The following is a 19,258-nucleotide window of genomic DNA, read 5'->3' as shown; positions in this document are numbered from 1 at the left end:
ACAGATCAGCCACAACATTAAGACCCCTGACAGGAGAAGTAAACAACATTTAAACATATTGTGACATTACTTTGATATTGTTCTGCTGGGAAACCTTTGGAGGTGGTAATCATTGGTGTGGATGTTACTTAGACATGTAGCCCCCCCCTAGACCCGCCAGGCCCCTCCCACCCCATAGCAATGACACTCCTCGACGGCAGCATCATCCCCAGCAGGATGCAGCCTGACAATACCACAGGGAGGTGGTCATAATGTTATGCCTGATCGGTGTATCTCTGTTAATATTGAGGGACAGGGTGGTTGTGTCGTAGAAGGAATGAGGGTGTAAGTACAATGCATTGATAAACGCCTGTAGAATTTGCAGTTGAAGCCATTTTCTTGTTTTCTTCATTTACTCTTCTATTTACATTCTAATCCCGTGTTCTCAGTTTTACTTGGACGCCTCAGCGCTCTGTTCCTGGATCTCCAGCCACAACAGATTCCCTCAGCGTTTCCCGCCTGTGCTACTTAATTCAGCCATCACACCCAGCCTCATCCCCAGAGAGCCCACATTAACCACAGGCTGTATAAAGATGGAGCAGCTCTTCTAAAGTGAAGCCAAAGCTAGTAGAGCTCCCCCTGGTGGCTGGCTGCTCGTCATAAGCTCCACTTCCTCCATGCTAGCAGGCGGGACTTGTGCCAAACTAAAAATACAGTCAAATAATTTTATTTTCATTACAGTTTCTGTCATTTTAGGTAGTTAATAAGATGTTGATGAAGGTTCAAGTTTCAATTATTTGGAATTATAAGTTTCGTTTTAGTTTGTTATTTGATGCTATAGAAACAGGATGTGACATAATGGTGACCACCAGTTGCCGCGCCAACCGCTCCATGAAGTGGATAGTTGTAAAAACTACTTTAAAAAATAAGTTCAGTGTACAATCCAACATTTCCTTGAGGCAGAGCAGCATTAATTAAATAAAAACATTGAGTCTGGAGGAAGTGTGGGCAGGGCATCAATATCTGGCTCCGCCCTCAGCCCGTACTGATCAGACTCCGGCTCCAAACTCTCGACGCGTATCAGTCTGGATAATGAGAGGAAGTGGCGCCCATATTAATAAACAGTTATGCTTTTAATTAAATAAAGTCAGTTAACACATTTCAAACTGTGACAGAGCTGCCATGGACTCAGTTAAATAACAGTAGAAGGTGAGGACGTGTTGGGTTGTGTATTTCACCTCTACCATGATATGAAGCCTTACTGCACAGATTTCTGAATAAAGGCACTCTCGGATGGCGTGGTGGTAGACGAGGTGGGAGCTGGGTGGCATCGCTGTTTACATGAGAGTGTGAAATAAATGCAGAGCAGCCTTATGTTGATCAGCTGCTGACAACAAACACTGTGACTGCATCACTATGAAATGATCTCCCTTAGAACAGTGACATTTATCTGCTCACATTAAAGCTACAAATCACTTCACACTATTAAACATAGCTCTGAGTTCTACTGCTGCTTTCCTTCCATCTGATTACACCAAACATGAAAGTGATCGCCCATCACCGACTACTTTTCCTCCTGGAAGACCAAGGTTCCCCTCTATCCTTCCAGTTTTTAATGATGCAGCGTTGGACGGTTCTTAACCCGGTTCTGCTTCAGTCTCCTTAGATGAATGTTCTGCTTGATGCAGCCAATGATTTGAATCTTCTCCACCAGCCTAACATCTTCTCCACCACCACAGGATGTGTCGTTCCACGTGGTTGTTGAAGAACAGAGAAGGGTTCGGGTTAGTGTTTTTTGGCTCTGGACTCTGGAGTGTCCAGTGCATTGAGGTGTGTGATGGATAACTGCCACCAGCATCCATGAGGTTACCTTAATACTATCATGGTAATGTTGCTCTAACTGTTGGATATTTCTGGTCACTTTGCCACTTTGTGCCATGAATTGGGCCAAAATGAAGCATCATTAGTCACCGGTGGAGCTGAGAGGTGGTTATGTCACTATTATCCACACCAGAGCCAGGCCTCTAGCCCACAGCAGAGACAGAGATCTGCTAAACTCAATTCCTTCCAGCTCTTTTTTTTTAATCTTTCCAAACGTGCAGCTCATAACAGCTCATGCAGCTGTTATCTAGAACCAAAACTGAGCCCAACAACTGTGGCATTCACAACCCACTGTGTCATGTTTACAGCAGTCTGCTGGGGTTAAACGTAGAGACGTGCCGACTGGTATCAGGACCGATCCAGACATTTTTAAAATGATTGGATCTGGATCAGGCTCCAGCCAAGACTGGTCTTTTGTATAAACGTGGTCATAAACCGAAACCATCTTCTTCTTCTACTTTAGTAGCGACTGGCTAGTGTGAACGCTGCCAAAAACAGAAGAAAAAGAAGAAGAAATTAGTAAGTAGCTGAACGTTTACGCTGAACTACATTAACTGAGACTGAAAGAAATATTTATTGGACCGAAACCACTGGACTCTAGGAGAAGACGAGCAAAGACGATACAGGAGACCAACGTTTAAGATCAGACCGATGCTGAATATTAAAAGATAAGATGCTCCTATGCACATCTAATCTCCATACAGCTGTTCTGTAAAAAAACAAAAACAACAACAGCTACATATATTCCAGCTTTGCAATTAGTGCTACAGATACTAATCACAACAAATGAAACGTCACTGACGTAAAACGCGAGCAAACATTTTCTGACTCATCCAGCAAACACAGAGCGAACGTTCCACTTCTGGCAGAGTCTCTCTCTGCACAGGGCAACATATTGTGAATCAATACAAACTCTATAAACAGCACATTATGAGCAGCTCCTCCAAGTATTTAAGTGTTCTTTTCCTGCAATATGACTCCGTGTAATGTCCTTCCAGGAACAAGTTTACCGAGCTCTGTTCTGCTGTTGTGTCTCTGTAGCCCGTGTGGTGCACTGCAGGGCCCAAACAAACAGGATTCTGGTTAATTTATCATTTGCTTGGTTTATGTAATGTCCAAAAATAGTAAAAAACATGTCCACCACTATGCCAGGGACCAATGTGAAGCCTGCAAATCACTGCTTTTGTCCTTTAATCCACTAAAAATTCGAATTTTCTCAATACGGACCCTGTGCAGGATTACGGCACAAATTAAACAAACAACGATAAATAATTAAGAGTTATTTAGTCAACTAGTTATAAAACCGCGAGTCTGCTTTGATCATGTTTTCCATCACTTTACCATAAACTGGTTGGTTTCCTTTAAAGGGAAAACAGCTGTAGGTTGCTGCTTAGTGATTTTGTGTGTTGGAGCTTTGATGTTTACCCAAACTCTAATAAGTATCTTCAGGCTTTCTGACATCTCTCTGCAAAAATACATAAATAAGCCAACTAGTTACTGAACTAACACCAAACATTTACTGTGAGTGCTCCAAACACTCCAGTAACAACATTTACTCTGGAGCTCGGCGCTGAGCTCTTTTTGCATTCACAGCGTTCTACAGAGTAAACTCAGATACTTTCAGTCTGCTCAAGGTCTCTACATCTTTCCCACAAATGTTGGAACTTGGCTTATTTAGCTTTAGTGACATGAAGAAACTAATACTTTGTAATGAAACTGTGTCAAACACACAGAATTAAATATATACACAGATCAGGCACAACATTATGACCACGTTCCTAATATTGTAGTGACTCATCAGAGAATGGAGATGGGTGTGAGCGTGTAGAGTTGTTGGGGGGGGGGGGGGGGGGGGGGGGGGATTCAGTCTATGGGGGGGCTACATGTCTAAGTAACGTCCACACCAATCGATGTCAGGTCCAAAAGTTTCCCAGCACAACAGTGAGCTGTCACAAGGTAGTTTAAATGTCGTTTACTTCTCCTGTCAGTGGTCATAATGTTGTGGCTAATTGGTGTAAACATACAAGTAAAATGAAAAAAAGGGGGGGGGGGGGGGGGGCTTTCATATTAATATATCAAGAGGCTAATATTAATCTTAAAGTATTTTATGTTCACCTGATACGTTTACATATCGACACCAATATTATATAATAATATAATATAATATAATTCAGTTGGCAGGATATTTGTTCAAGTATAATCCCGGAGGAAGTCTAGTCATGTAAAAACATGAAAAACATTAAACATATTCCTGCAGGGAAGTGAAGGTGATGATTTACTCACCATGACAAACCGCTGATGTGCAGCCCAGAGTCACATCGATACAAATGCATCATTTTCATACATATTACGCATGGACTGATGTTTGCATGGCATCCGAAGACAAAACCAAACAAAGGAGAAAACACACACACACACACATTGTTTGTTGTCCCCGCATTTAAGAGGATTTTGAGGATGGGAATCCCCACACAAAGAGGTAAGGCACGGGGAAAGGGTGGTGGGATGGTGGGGGGGACTCTCCATATATACTCGTGCTGCATCCCAAATCATGAGAAACTAGCGTGACACCAAACTCCATTTAGGAAATCAATTAATTTAATGTTGCGCAGTTCACTGGCAAATACTGAGATGTCAAGGAAATGTGTTTACCACATGTGTTTTAATTTTGGTGCATGCTCGTTAATTCGGCGTGCGCGTAACAGCCAATAGTGACTTTATTTATGATCATTTGTGTGATTTAATCAACGAGTGAAAGATGAAAGCGACAGCAGAGCCACCTCAGGAAAACACACACGCACACAAACCCGCATTCCTTGCTAATTTTGTGCTGTTAATTAATAAATTACTCGGCGTTTGGAGAGAATTCAGGGACACGGGATGCGGGAAACAGAGCCAAGGAGCTGGGCCGCTAGAAGAGGAGGAAGAGGAGGAGGAGGAGGCAACAATGGAGACGACCTACCTGGGATAAAATAACCTGCCGGTGGATCATTCTCCAAAGGTAAGGGTGAGAAGTCGAGGACATATGCGTTGGTTAATTTCCACCGAGCCCCATTTCGACGGAAAAAAGGGGGACAGGAGGAGGAACACACACATGAAAACCAGTCACATCCTCTCCTCCTTTCTCTGGACCACAGTGAAGTTACCCTGAATGCAACATCCACTTCCGGTCACAGCCACAGCGAGCCCAGCATAAAACCGTAACATTTGTAATTTCGTTGTCAATATTTATATTATAAAGTCTATTTTATACCACGTAACGCTCTTAAATAATGACTTCCTATTATCTTAGACGGCTTGGTTTTAAAAACTGTACATTTAGATGTGATTTCCCGTCGTGTTTTGGGATAAATCCGTCGCAATTGACTCATGAGGGACCAAAGCCTCACAGCCAATCAGAAAGCGGTTCTTCCACTCGGCCCGCCCTCCACCTACCAAAAGACGCACACGTAAGGTCGTAAGCACGTAGCCTATGTACGCGCACGCTGTGGCACGCGCACTATGCTTTCCCCTAGTGATAGATAGATAGATAGATAGATAGATAGATAGATAGATAGATAGATAGATAGATAGATAGATAGACGTTTTTGTGTGACAACACAAAATAAAATATATATTAAAAATAAAATTACAATTAATTGCATTAATTGATGCGTCGTACTCAATCCTTGAGACAGGTCTGTCTGTTCTGACCTGGTGGAGGTTTAGTCTTAGCAGAATTCTACAGGAGGAAGCAATGACAGCATGAACAGATACAGACGTGGGTGTGGTTGTGCTACGGTTCAAACATAACCTTCAACAAAATATAAAACAGAGGGACATTAGCAATTCAGCTTCTTTAAGGTTGTGAAGTTTCACACAAGGCCCATCCCAATAACGGGTATAAAAGGCTTCAGAAGAAGTTTCTGGAAGGAGTTCAGCAACAAACTTGAAACCCTTTCATCCCTAATTATCCGGTTCTTTCTCGCCTCTGCTCTGTGGCGCTGTGTGTTACCCTGGGGTTCTCCAGCCCTGCAGCTTTCTACACCACAGCTTGACTCCACAAGAACAAACAGCTCGTTCTCCTCTGGATCCCTGTTAAAGAGGTCGGTTTAACTGGTTTCATAATGGTTCAGCTGCACATGCTGATGAAACAGAGACACAGAAAACAAGAAAAGATAAAGACATGTCATATGTTTTAAGTAGTGTTTGCAGGAAAACCCTTGTGTAAAACTCATAACCGCAGGAATATGTGATATTTTACACCCATTTGTGACTTTGTTGTTCTGTTCTACCGCGGACACTCACCCAGACCAGACAGCTGGAGGATGATGGACCTCCGTCTCTGCAGACAGGAGGCTCCTCTTTGTGGACTGTTCCTCTGGCGTCATCTGGTGGACGGAAGCTGCTGATGCATCTGAATTACATCACTCACCAGCTGCTCTTTCTTCGCTTCCTCTGGGAATAGATTCCTCTAAATATACGGCAATATCCATGTATGTGAGAGGGCTGTGTGTGAATGGACAGAGACAGTGGGAGAAAGAAAAGAAGACAATGAGTCTAAATGTCCTCCCACCCCCTCACATTATCTGCTCTTCGCTTTCCTCCTCTCCTCATCCTCCTTCCAGTTCCTCCGTCAGCTCCTTTCTCTTACATTTGGTTCATTGAAGTATAAGGAGCAGCTGCCTATTCATCTAACTGAGACAGGAGGGAGGAGGAGGGAGAAGGGGGAGGGAGGGGTAGTCACAAGGTCCTCACAGTTACATCTACTGCATTTCCTTTTTTCTTTCTTTGTGTTGTAAAGTTCTGCGAAGGCACAGATGTAGAAATGGACTTGGTCTGATTTTTGCAGACTTAAATAAAACTTTATTTGTCAAATATCTCTCACCAAAATGCAGCAGAATGGGCATAAAGTGGAGTGAAAGATATGAAAGCGCTCTCTGAAATGACACTTAACTAAAAGCTGCCACTCGTTTGAATCAGGTGCTGGAGCAGGAAACATCTAAATCATGCAGGGCAGTGTTTCCCCGCGCACCAGGACAGGGACAGTGTTTTTATCATGGCGTTGGTGGTATAGTGGTGAGCATAGCTGCCTTCCAAGCAGTTGACCCGGGTTCGATTCCCGGCCAACGCAGCCCTTCCCTTTTTAATAAAGTGTAGTCACCATCCACTCCTACATAAGCATAAAGACAAGTAGTTGCAAAGTGGTGTAGGGCAGCAGTTTACACTCAGCAGACACAGGGTGCATATTTGATGTTTAACAAGTTATTCAGCGTCCAAAGAACAATGACAAGCAAGATTAAGGTTTATAGGCCTCTGTCAATATGTCAGTGCTTAACAAACTACACTAATGCTGGAGATGCCAGGGATCAAACCCGGGGCCTCATACGTGCAAAGCATGCGCTCTATCACTGAGCTACATCCCCTGTGAGGAGCAGCTATGGACACACCTAGACCACTGGTTTTACATGGTGGCTCCCTGATCATAGTGAAAAGACTAAAACTGACAGGTCTTGATCCACAGCTCACTGCTCCCACATCAGACACTAGAGCAGGATCTGGATCCAGATCAAAATCACCTGTTTTTAAAGTCATGCACCCTGAAATAGACCTGAGACCTGGTACATTTTAAAACTGCCCCAACTTTATCTAAAGCTTGGAAAGACCTCTTACCAAAAAACATTCAAAGATTCTTTGAAATATGTTGCAACACATATGATTCAAGAGATAAACTCAAATTTAAAACCCCACAACAAAAAGACGTGCATTTCAGTTTATGGAGTAAAACATGGAAAGCTATGAAATAAAAATGTGCAATAACATCACACTTATTAAAACAAATATAGGTTTTATGAAATAAATAAATATTTGGAGCTACAGAATTTTTAAAATAATTTTAGAACGTTCAAAATGATGAATGATTTTTGTCTTGGTTTTATATGTAATAACCTGATATAGAGGAGGCAGAACAAGAAAAGCTTCATCCGTCCCTTCTCAAACTAGATCATTATTATTTATTTATTTATTTGTCGTTTGGGAATTGTTTTATATTGTTGATGGAAACTGATGCAGCGTGTACTTTCTGTTATGTGTTGATAGTTGGAGAAGAACACGCAGAAGACTGAGGGAGATTTGAACTCACACTCAGAGCTATTTAAACTCGGTGACGGATGTGGACGCTGTCATTTTTCCAGGGGATGTAGCTCAGTGGTAGAGCGCATGCTTTGCATGTATGAGGCCCCGGGTTCAATCCCCGGCATCTCCAACATTTTCAGGTGTTCACTGATATATTTATGAAAGACCCATGTGAAGATTGACCCCAGCCATCCCTCCCTCCAGCGTCCTTTCAGCCTTTAGACGTTCTGCAGCCTGCACTTCAGATTTATGTTCATGGAACTGAATATATAAAGAAAACCAGTGCGTTTACATGCACACTCTCTGTTCACCTTCTTCTTCTTCTGCCACTGACCTTCTTGGAGGTTTTGTAACATGTTTACATGCACTTATGTTCTCCGGTTATAGTCAGATTAAGGCAATAATTAGTTTTTTTCACATGCATGTAAACGTACTGATGTTGAGTGACTGATACTTGATGAGTTTGGGATCTCGTGAATTTCTTGTTCCGTTCTTCCTGCATTTAGAATAATGACTGATCAAAGACAATATGTACAAGTTACTTTGGAGAGAGGAAAGCTCATATGTATCATATCATAGGTGTCACAAAAATAAGTGTTTGTTAACATTTGTTTTATATTGTTTTACCAGTGTGTGTGTACAGGTGTTGATGAAGCCGCTTTGAAAGCAGTTTGGACCAAGATGTTAACGAACAGCAACACGTTAAATGGTTTTGAAGATGCTTTTATTGCTCGTAGCTAATAGAATAAATGATTATTACAACGTGTAAAAGCAAAGAATCAAAAACAAAATCATGTTTTCATTCTGAAAATAATAAATGAAGGATGATCAGGAGGAACCAGGGGTCTGAACGTCTGCGGGGCTCATTGATTAAAGTGGATTCATTAATATTTTAGGTCAAACTCATTCTTTTCTGCTCAAACTTTATTTTTCATATCGGATTTAGTCACTTTAAACTCTTCAAACTGATTTAACTTGGTGAGTCATCCACGTTTTCTTTGTATTAACTTAAAAACTAAAGAAATGTGTTGGATTTGAACTGGTGTCTTTAAAACATTTTGAATAAAGTTTAAAACTAGTTATTTCACTTTGTAAATGTACTAAAACTATTTTTTAATATAAACTGACAAATGATATTTCTACGTTTATTTTAATTTTTGTGTGTACGTCAAAAGTTTAAAACAGTTTCTGCACATTAAATGTTACCAAATATCAAACAAGTCTGATTCTAAAAGGGAAGACAAACCTCTGTGTGTGTGGAAATCTAATCATCTATATATATTTAAAAGTGTTGATTTCTGCATGTAAATGAATTTAACAAAATTTGTTGCTGATGCTGATTGGTGGAGGAGGTGGGGTCACAGAGCTGTCAATCAATGCCTTCAGTCTGAAATAACCACGTCAACATGTCCTTGTACCTGGAAAAAAAAAAAGAAGGAGAAACTGAGCAACCTTTCTGATTTGTGCTCGTTAGACTAGCTTATAAGATGCTAATGCTAACTCTTTAGAGACCGTGCTAACGGCATAATTATTAAATTACATATATATATATTTAATATTAGCTTGTTGGTTGGTACCATAGATTATATAAATAAATACAGGTGCTCTAAAGTGAAGCTAATGCAAATAGAGCTCCCCCTGGTGGCGGGAGGCTGCACTATAGGCCATAAGCTCCGCCCCCTCCATGTTAGTGGGCGGGCCTTGGGCCAAACTAAAACACTAAGATACACGTCGGATAATCTTTTTTTCAAGGATGGTCTCAGTCATTTTAGGTAGTTAATACAATGTTGATGAATGTTCGAGTGTCGTTTATTCGGATAAGTTTTGTTTTAGCTCGTTATTTGACGCTATAGAAACAGGATGTGATAAAATGCCGACCACCAGTTGCTGTGCCAACCGCTCTATAAAGTGGTCCAATGGGACCATGACAGTTGTAAAAACAATGAGTCTGGAGGAAGTGTGGGCGGGGCATCAATGTTTTGGCTCCGCCCTCAGACCGTACTGATATTTATATACAGTCTATGGTTTGTACATTGTAGGTAGCATGTATGTAATATATAATACAATTAATAATGTGTGCGTTAGCAGACACATTAGCATGCTAATTGTACACCAGTAGTTTGCGTGTTCTGATCTTTAGATAGTTTAGTAGTAGGTAAAATAAAGGGTTAGGGCTAGGGTTAGCCACATATCTGGATTTTTACGATCTGTAAATTATTTTACTTTTCTAAAGTTTCATTCGACTCAACTTCTCTTGAAAGAGGTTTTAATTCAGGAAATTGTGAACTCAGCCGGTCCTGGCTGTAGTGTTTACCTGGCGCAGTTCGTTGCAGTCCAGGAGTGCAGTGATGCGTCGGGATCCTTTCAGCCGAGGGGCGAACATCTCCTGCCAGGACACGGTAGCATTAGGCCCAATGACACTGAAACACACAAACAGAGGTGTTAAACGTAGGCAACAGGCTGCTGTCTGTCTGTCTGTCTGTCTGTCTGCAGGTTATCAGAGGCATGTCCACCTGTAGAAGTGATTCTTGAGGCTCATGAGTCCAGCTCCCTCACAGAACAGGTACACGTTGTACAGAGGGAAGGTGAAGGGGTTCGTGAAGGATATAGTCACAAACATCTGCTGCTGGACACGAGGGTAGCCGCTCACCTGGAAGAAGAGGAAGGAATCAAAAAAGAAGTCTCCACCTGGATTTAACTAATAGTCCAGCGCCTCCTGGTGGATAATTAGTTCAACAAGTTATTTAAGACCAGCTGATGCAACGAGGAGCTTCTCATTTCTTCAACAACCATGTGTAAAGACACAGGAGATGTTAGTCTGGTGGAGAAGGGTCAAATCATTGGCTGCATCAAGCAGAGGAAACATCTAGAAACTACTAAAGAACTTTATTCCAGACTGGAAGGACAGTGGAGAACCATGGTCTACCAGGAAGAAATAAACCCTGATTGATGGAGAAACGTTAGTAAAGCAGCAGTAGAACTCAGGGCTTTGTTTAATAGTGGAAGGAAGAACATTTCACACCATGGACAATGTGAAGGGAACTCAAGGGACTGGGACTGAACAGAAAACCACTAATCAGGGAGGACAACCGGGAAAAAAGGCTCCAGTCTGCTAGGGAGCAGCACAAAGATTCTGGAGACATGGGGGGAGGTCATGAGGTCTGAGGAGTCCAGACTGACCCTGTTACAGAGGGATGATGAAGCGATGAAGAGCCTAGTTGTCCAAAGTATGAGCACAGCAGTTGGTGGTCCAACAAAATACTTTTGGTGGCGACTTCTCTTTTTCTGGCCAGGCAGTGTTTAACTGTTCTATTTTGTGTGTGTGCACATGTTTGTGTGTGTTTTACCATCACGCTGAGCGGGGGGGTCAGGAGGCTGACCACCTTGATGGCCGACAGTGATTGGTTGGCTGACTTTCCGGTCAGGACAAAGCTGAGACTGAGCTGAGACTGCAGGTGAGGCATGTAGTCCTGCGCCGCGACCTTAATCGTCACACTGGTTTCTGTAGGACACAAACACAAACCAAGTCAAAGTTAGATGGGGCTCGGTTCTCCAGAGACCCCCAGAGGTTCCTCAGGCCGGCGCTGCTCACTCTGCTGCGGAGGCACTTCCACAGTGAAGTCCTGGTTTTTGAAATGACTGGCTGTGACTCCGGTGTAAAACACGACCGATCCTTCCAGGTGGGCCTTGACGATTCTGGAGTCTTCTCCCCGGTTGTGGAAAGTCACCACCAGGTTCACGTCATCACCCAGGTGGCACTGGAGATGGGAGAGTTGTGAACATTGGTTATTTTTAAGCTCCTCACACGTGGAACAAATCTTCATCATCGTCGTCATCGAGCACCTGACACCCCATGAGCTGCGCCATCCCCACCCCCACGACGAACCTAAAGCCCTAATTACACAGGAGCAGTTTCACCTGGGACAAATTCATTTTGGTTTGGTTTATTTTCATTTTCTTTGTTCGTGTTTTTACAGATTTATACTTTTACATGTCATGAGTTTATTACTTGATTTGTGTACTGCTATCACCATGATGATGATTATTATTATTATTATTATTATTATTATTATTATTAAGCAGGGACGTCACTAGGCGAACGTGGCGTGTGAGCACATATTTATTGTTATTATTTCAATCTGTTTTTAAACAAAACATAGAGGCGTGACTTTCGTTTACGACACAATAATTGTTTGCTCTCAAATATTTTTTTATTATTATTATTATTTTTAATAAAACAACACCAAACTATAATAAGAAGAGAACAGACACGCCCACAGAAGTGAATGGATCCCAAACAGACGTGTTACCTGTTCAGCTCTGATGTCGGCAGACACCTGAGCCTCGACCACTCTGGAGTGATCCCTCTCACAGCCGTACTCCTCGGCCCGAGCCATGGTGCTGTTGTCCGCCGCGCTCCCTGCAGACACACATCGGTCCAGGACTCTTAGGCCTCTAATCTGTCTCATTTTAAAGTATTTTATTACTGTGTTTGTTTCCTTGGTTCTGGTTGTGTGTGTGTGTGTGTGTGTGTGTGTGTGTGTGTTACCTTCAGGGTGCTTGTAGGTGTGTGTGACGTCCACATACGTCATGCTGCCCACAGCTTGGGTGCATATGAACTGTCCAATGTACGTCTTGTCCACCCTGTATGGACTCAGAATCCCGTACTTGTCCTTCTTCAGGCAGATCATGTCACTGTTCACCTGGAGGACACATCAGCACACTGTGAAGACAAAGCCCCGCCCCCCACCACCTCTCCAAAACATACATCAGCCTCGTAGCAACATGTTCTTACTCACCTCAGCAAAGACGAATCTGGCGTCAAATGGGTGACACAGCAGACCTTCCTTGATGGCAGCGACGGAGGCCGGACCACAGCGGAAATTTCCTGAAAATCAAACACGGAGACGAGCTCATCGTGACTCCTGCTGTTAATTCATCTCCACCTGTCTCTCTGTCCGTCTGTCCTACCGTCGCTGGTCTCCTGGGGGGTGGCGTCCACCACCTGCCACCCCCCCAGACCTGGCGGCAGGTCCGGACGGGTCGTGCATACCTCGTTCCAGGAGTGAAAGTTCCTGCACACACGCACACAAGATGGTATTTTCAAATTCTCAATTCAATTCTATTTATATAGTGTCAACAAAAATATTCATTGTCTCAAGACACTTTACAAAATCTGACTTGAAACCTGCAGAGCAAGCGTGAAAGAGAAAATGGAAAACAAAAGATTAAAAATATGACAAATAAATAAATACATATACAAATAAAAAAATAAATAAATATTTAAAAAACTATTATTTTTTGCATCAATATTACTTTAATAACAACTAAATTAAATAAAAAATTTAATTAATTAAAAGAATAAGTTAAAAAAAATCATGATTTTTTTGACAAAAGTGTGTAAAAATAAATGTTTAGACAGGTTAGGCAGGTTAAAATCAGGAAAAACAAATATGCAATATTCAAAATACATCTGGTATTTTCTTATTTTCTAATTTCACATTTTTCATGTCATTGTTGTCTCTGTCCTACTTTATTACAATTTTCCCAATCTGGGTCAGTAAAGTAAAAATATGACAAATAAATAAATAATATATAAAAATTAAAAATAAATGAATTAAATGTATTAAAAATAATTCATTTTTGGCATAAATATTATTTTATTAACAACTAAATTAAATTAAAAATGAACATAGATTAAATTAAATTAAAAAAATCAGGGAAATTAAAAATAAATATTCAGATTGCAGGTTAAAATCAAATCAGGCTGAAAAAAACAAATACCCAAATATATAAAATCTGTCTGGTATTTTACTATTTTTTTTACATTTTTCATCTTATTGTCGTCTGTTGTCTCTGTCCTGCTTAATTTTTGAGGATCAGTAAAGTATTATTATCTTGTCTTTGCGTTTTCTGTGTACGTGAGTTTGGACCGACCACACGGAGTCTCTGCTGGCGCGTCTGTCCATGGAGCCGTCGGGTTTGAAGATGAGCTCCGTCTTAAGGTCCCCCGTGTTGTCATGAGCTGAGTTGAAGTTGGAGATGACCCTCGACGGGATACCGAGACACCGCAGGACTGTGAGGACATGGAACAACTCAGAACATTCGCTTCACGCACGTATTGTCTCATTCTTTGACACCAAAGAGCAGATTAATGTGCAGAGAATGAGAAACTAAAAACTTCATATTCATCTCCATCTTTAAGAAAAGAGTTCTATCAGTGCATGTTTAACTCAGTGTTTATGTTAGGAATATTTAATATTTAAGGATTTAAGAACTTTAATTGTTACAGAGAAACATATATAATTCAATATAAATACAGAAATATGCTGCAGCGTCTTTATTCCACTTATTTACTTCTCTCCATGATCGCTGCATCGATTTATTTGTTGTTGTATTTTAAATGGACCAACTGTCTGTTACATGTCTGTTTGTAAGTTGTTGTTGCATGTTAAGGATTTCTGTTATTTATTAAAAGCTTTAAATCGTTTCCTTGAGGCTTTGACACTCGGCTGAGACGGAATAAAAAAGGATTCTTTATATAAAATAATAAACCGTACGTATGTAAACAGAAGGTAATGAAGTTAGGAATTAAAGGGTTTTTTTGTTTTGTTTTATAGTTTTTCACAACCAGGACATGAATGAATGAGTGTTTGGTTGTGTGACATGTGTTTGTGTTGTCTGGCGTCTTACAGGTGTTGAAGACTCCAGCGAACACCCAGCACTGGCCGTAGCGGACCGGGCTGTTGGAGTTGACGTACTGCAGCAGGATGGAGACGCTGCCTGTCCAAGCGGTGGGGGAGGTGCCCATGGAGTAGTCCTCACTCCAGTTCCCCTCCAACACACCGTTATCATCGTTAGAGTTGATCTGAGGGAAGGATTCGAGGAACCACAACACAGCACGGACGCAGCAAGGACTCAGTAACAGGACTCTTTGTCAACTTTTCTCAACTTGTTGAATTGAGAAGTAAAATGACTTCAGGTACAAAGATGGTTTACATCCACTAGTTCTAAAATGTGGGAGTTTTAACCTCATACATGAATTTAAAATTGTTACATTATTACCAAAAAGCCAAAAGTGTCCGTACTAATCACAAACACCAAACCTCTGAATATCACCGTCACACAATATCACAAACATTAACTTAAAAAGGGTTAAAAGTCACTGCAAAAAATATACTGACATGTCCAATAATGTAATATAATATTATATAACATAATATAAGATAATATAATAGAAAATATTTATTCAAATTATTCAACTTGTGGGTTTTTTGTTTTTATAAAAGTTGACTAAAGTTGGATTAAAAGATTTAAGTATAAAAAAAATAAAAATAAAAATGTAGAAATAAATATTAACATGTGATGTTTTGGGCTGAGGACACTTTTGTCCCTTAATAGTAACAGTTTAGATTAAACAGTGTAAAAATTGAGTATTATGAAATTTGAGTTTGAATTGTTAAAACTTGCTAAAATAGACAAGAGAAAGACATTTGTCCTCGTCAGGGGCTAAAGGGTTAAATCCAAATGACGACCTCTGAGACGGATCCTTTGAGGATGAGGACAAACATGTGGAGTGAATGTGTGTTCTCACCACGGCCGATCCCATCCTGACCAGTTTGAGGACGTCTCCTCGGTCGTCGATGGGCATGTGACACACGTCCAGGAGGTGGATGCAGGCATCCAGCACACCTTTCTCAAACTGCGAGGAGATGACGTGTTAACAGCCGCGCGCGTTGTGACGTTGTGTGTCTGTGTGTGTTTATTGGCTGCGTACCTGCCCGTACACCCAGTTCCGAGACGCCACGGCCCCGACCGACCCATTGAAGATGACACCGACGTCGTTGAGGACGTACTCCATCCGCTCGGCTTCGTTAGGGAGAAACACGGTGTCCTCTGCACGCACAAAGAAACGCACAAAGAAACGCTCAACATGTCTCCTGGAAAGATTCCTCACGTCCACATCCGGTGGACGGACGCGTGAATAAACTCTGGACTCTGTCACAGATCTGAGAATGTACCCGTCAGGGTGACTCACTCTATTTTTATTTCATTTTATAATATATAAATGATCTTTTTTAACTGTAATTCCTCTGTCTGTGAAATGATGCACCTGGATATTGAATTTTATTCAGAAATAAAGTGTCTTTTATTTTAAGAATTATTAGGCTGCATTGAATCCAAAAAGGCTTTTCACCAAACAAACCATATGTATTTTCTTTTAGGCAACACAACACAATAGTCAGGCATTATTATTGTTGTTGTTGTTGTTGTTGTTGTATTGTTCTGTATGACACTGGACACTGAATTTCTCTCAGGATAAATTAAGTATCAAGTTTTACTGTAATATTAAAAGTGAGAGAATAACTACACAAACTGAGACAATTATTAGGCTTCTGGTCGAAAAGAACGAAAGAAAAGAAACGAATGCATGAAAGGGCTCATCAGCACAAACTATTCACTGCACGGCACCATAGTCAGGCAGAAAGCCAGACGTCGTTGTTAGAAATAAAATCATGACTGCTATTGTAAATGAAGTGTTATTTTTCTTGCACACTGATTCAGTTTGTGACTAAGTAAAAACAGTGAAACAAACTCAGTAATATTAAACTGAAGTGGAAAGTGATATGTAGTTATTTTGGAAAGAAAAGCAGATATTTCCTACAGTGACCAGGTGTAACATCCCCTGAGCTAATGCACTGATTGTGAGGGGAACTATGAAGCAGTCGGTATTTTGAACATGTATGTGTGTGTGTATTTGTAACGACGCTGGTTTGTACCTGGACACCAGGCGTTGAACAGCACGTACACGTCGGTCGCGGCGTCCCTCTTGGACCGCTCCATACCCCCGCCCACCGCGAAGGCCACGTACATCCGGAACTTGCCCACAATGCAGTTGGGGGCCGGAGTGATGCTGAGCACCACAACTTGTCCCTGAACGTCCAGAATCTGGCCCAACCAGGGGCCTCCCTCACGGGGGCCGAAAGGCACCACCACCAGGGAGCCCTTATTGGCTGAAGGGTTGGAGCCTGGGGGGCAAACAGACATGTGACACAGACAGAACCCGTGTGTGTGTGTGTGTGTGTGTGTGCTTGCTAATGAGTGGGCCGTGGGGAACATGTGCACTAATGAACCAGTGAAACGAATGTGAAGCTGCTTAATGATCTGAGGTCGTCTGTTGTTCAGAGACAGTTAACGAGTGTCAGCTAATTAGTTAACGAGCCTCCGCCTCACTTCAGTCCGTTTACTGGATGTGGATGTAATAAATAAATGAACAAGTATTCTGATTACCTTCACTTACACTGATCAGGCCATAACATTATGACCTGATATTGCTAGTGGGGGTCTTTGAGGGGAGGGGCCTAGTGTATGTTTTTGACTTGTTCTTAAAGCGTTTCTGTGTGTGCACCATCAGAGGGTGTCGTTGCTGTGTGGTGGGTGGGGCTGGTCTGGTCCAGGCCGGTGCTGCCCGTCTAAACAACATCCACATGATGAAAAATAGGCCCAAAAGTTTCCCAGCAGAACAGTGAACAGGTGGAACAAGACGGTTTAAATGTTGTTCACTTCTCCTGTCTGTGGTCATAATGTTTTGGCTGAGTGTAAGTGAGCAAATATCCCAAATAAATCAATAAAGACACAAAAAAGAGGCAGCGCGGCTTTAAACGCACCGATCAGGAACTCGAGCTGGAAGTCGTCGTGTTCGGTCAGAGGCCGGTTTAAGGTGAGGCGTATGGTGAAGTCCAGGCCTCGACGGACCACCAGGTTGGGGTTGTCGTAGCTGGTGGTGTAATGCTTCGGCCCGTTCATCTCCTTACACATGTCGATGTGTTCCACGATCAGACCTGCACAGGTGAGCGTGTTCGAGCGCGTTAAGACACTGTAGATTTATCCCACGTATGGGAAACAATTAGACGAGAATATGAAGAAAGAAAGTATAAAAATATACAGAAACAGCAGCTCTCCGACGAACATACTGACCTCCTGCAGGCGGGTAAGATCTGGGCGCGGCCTCAGATCCAGGTTCGTCCTCAAACGGCTCAAATTCTGGAAAATCTCCCTCATAATCCTCCAAGTTAGAAGTCGGCACCTGAACAAAGACACTTAAACTTTACTCCTGTTTAATAAAGAAAGAATCTCTACGTGGAATAATCATCTGGTCGCTTTTGTAGTTTCAGGTGAAACAATAACAATTAGTTTTCTGTGTTTTACCGGCTGGGTGTAGCGCCCCCTGGTTTGGTTGGTTGTACGAGACATGATGGTTCAGGGTCAGAGGAGACGATGAGACGACTGCAGGAAAAGAGAAAATACATCAGCACAAAAAATAAAAGCTGACGACAGGATTAAGAAAATATTCTCTCAACAACACAAACAACATTTTAATTAATGCATAAAATTAAAACATATGTATAACAATGAATAAAAAAAAAAAGAATTAAATGTCGCACAAAAGTCAAAATACTTATTTAAAACTAAAAGGTTTAATTAAAAACTATATAATTTATTAAGTTAGAAAGTTCACTAACTCAATATTATGGGATAAAATATTTCTGTTTAGATGTAATAGTTATAAAAAAGTTATAAAAATAGTTAAATCGGTATCATGAAATTATGGATATTAATTGTTCTTGTCAAATATCAAAATGTAAAGATTTTTAGATTAAAAGACAAAATGTCATTTATATAAACAATCTCAAATAAGGTAAGAAAAATATCCACATGTTTGATAAATGTACAAAATATTAAATATTATTAAATATTATATTAATATAAGGACAGTTTTAAATCTGGAAACTTTTGCACAACAGAATATTTAAATATATATAGTTTCTGCTTAAAAATAATAATTATTATTATAATAATAAGATAAATTCTAATTTTTAATTTGTATTTCTGTCAGAACTCTAAACCTTTTGTGTTTTTTTTTTTTTTTAGTAGCTGTAGTTTTACTTCTTGGTTTTGGCTTTAAAATATTCTTCTCTTTAAAATGATATTGACTTATATTGGATTAGTAAAGCTGTTCGTGAAGGAAATGAAGGACTCACCGCTCAGATGAAGTTCTGCTCCAGCCTCTCGTCAGTCAGAGGATGAGTGGATGAAGTTCAGCGTCTCTTTATATTCACACTCTGCTTCCTCTTTTCACAAACACAGTCGCTTCTGAGGACGACTTCATTAAAAGAGACGTGGTGCGTGTGGAGTTAGACTCTGAGTTTAGTGCAGGTCTCTGAAAACGTCAGGACGGAGATTAACAAATGAATAAATGAATAAATAATGTGATTATCATGAT

General features: G+C 41.1%; 2 protein-coding genes and 3 non-coding genes across 8 annotated transcripts in view; 2 read left to right on the top strand and 3 right to left on the bottom strand.

Moving 5' to 3' along the window:
• LOC124995797 (E3 ubiquitin-protein ligase HECW1) overlaps positions 1-5,013 on the bottom strand; it is a 57,715-nt gene extending 52,702 nt beyond the window's left edge. For all 4 annotated transcript variants that reach the window (XM_047568476.1, XM_047568478.1, XM_047568475.1 and 1 more), the window contains exon 1: positions 4,823-5,013. Coding sequence is in view for 2 of the 4 variants with exons in the window: in XM_047568475.1 (XP_047424431.1) it covers positions 4,823-4,885 (63 nt within the window). In the remaining 2 variants the exon portion in view is untranslated. The remainder of the gene's footprint in view (positions 1-4,822) is intronic.
• Positions 5,014-6,901: 1,888 nt separating this feature from the next.
• trnag-ucc lies at positions 6,902-6,973 on the top strand. Its single transcript has one exon. It is a non-coding gene; the product is annotated as a tRNA-Gly (tRNA).
• Positions 6,974-7,193: 220 nt separating this feature from the next.
• trnaa-ugc lies at positions 7,194-7,265 on the bottom strand. The gene has a single exon. It is a non-coding gene; the product is annotated as a tRNA-Ala (tRNA).
• A 767-nt stretch (positions 7,266-8,032) lies between these two features.
• trnaa-ugc lies at positions 8,033-8,104 on the top strand. The gene has a single exon. It is a non-coding gene; the product is annotated as a tRNA-Ala (tRNA).
• A 966-nt stretch (positions 8,105-9,070) lies between these two features.
• On the bottom strand, positions 9,071-19,059 carry LOC124995758 (coagulation factor XIII A chain-like). Its single transcript, XM_047568412.1, has 18 exons — positions 19,017-19,059; positions 18,184-18,261; positions 17,953-18,061; positions 17,643-17,816; positions 16,755-17,003; positions 15,752-15,870; positions 15,569-15,676; positions 14,668-14,842; positions 13,912-14,050; positions 12,946-13,049; positions 12,774-12,862; positions 12,524-12,677; positions 12,285-12,394; positions 11,567-11,732; positions 11,322-11,476; positions 10,488-10,624; positions 10,289-10,394; positions 9,071-9,392 (listed from the first exon to the last, which is right to left on the bottom strand). Exons 2-18 carry the CDS (start codon positions 18,226-18,228, stop codon positions 9,357-9,359), a joined length of 2,175 nt encoding a protein of 724 aa, XP_047424368.1. The 5' UTR covers positions 18,229-18,261; positions 19,017-19,059; the 3' UTR covers positions 9,071-9,356.
• Positions 19,060-19,258: the final 199 nt, after the last annotated feature.

Source organism: Mugil cephalus, chromosome 18, assembly GCF_022458985.1.
Source record: "Mugil cephalus isolate CIBA_MC_2020 chromosome 18, CIBA_Mcephalus_1.1, whole genome shotgun sequence".
Lineage (NCBI taxonomy): Eukaryota > Metazoa > Chordata > Actinopteri > Mugiliformes > Mugilidae > Mugil > Mugil cephalus.
Note: the sequence above shows the minus strand (reverse complement) of the source record. Positions and strands in the feature narration are given on the sequence as shown.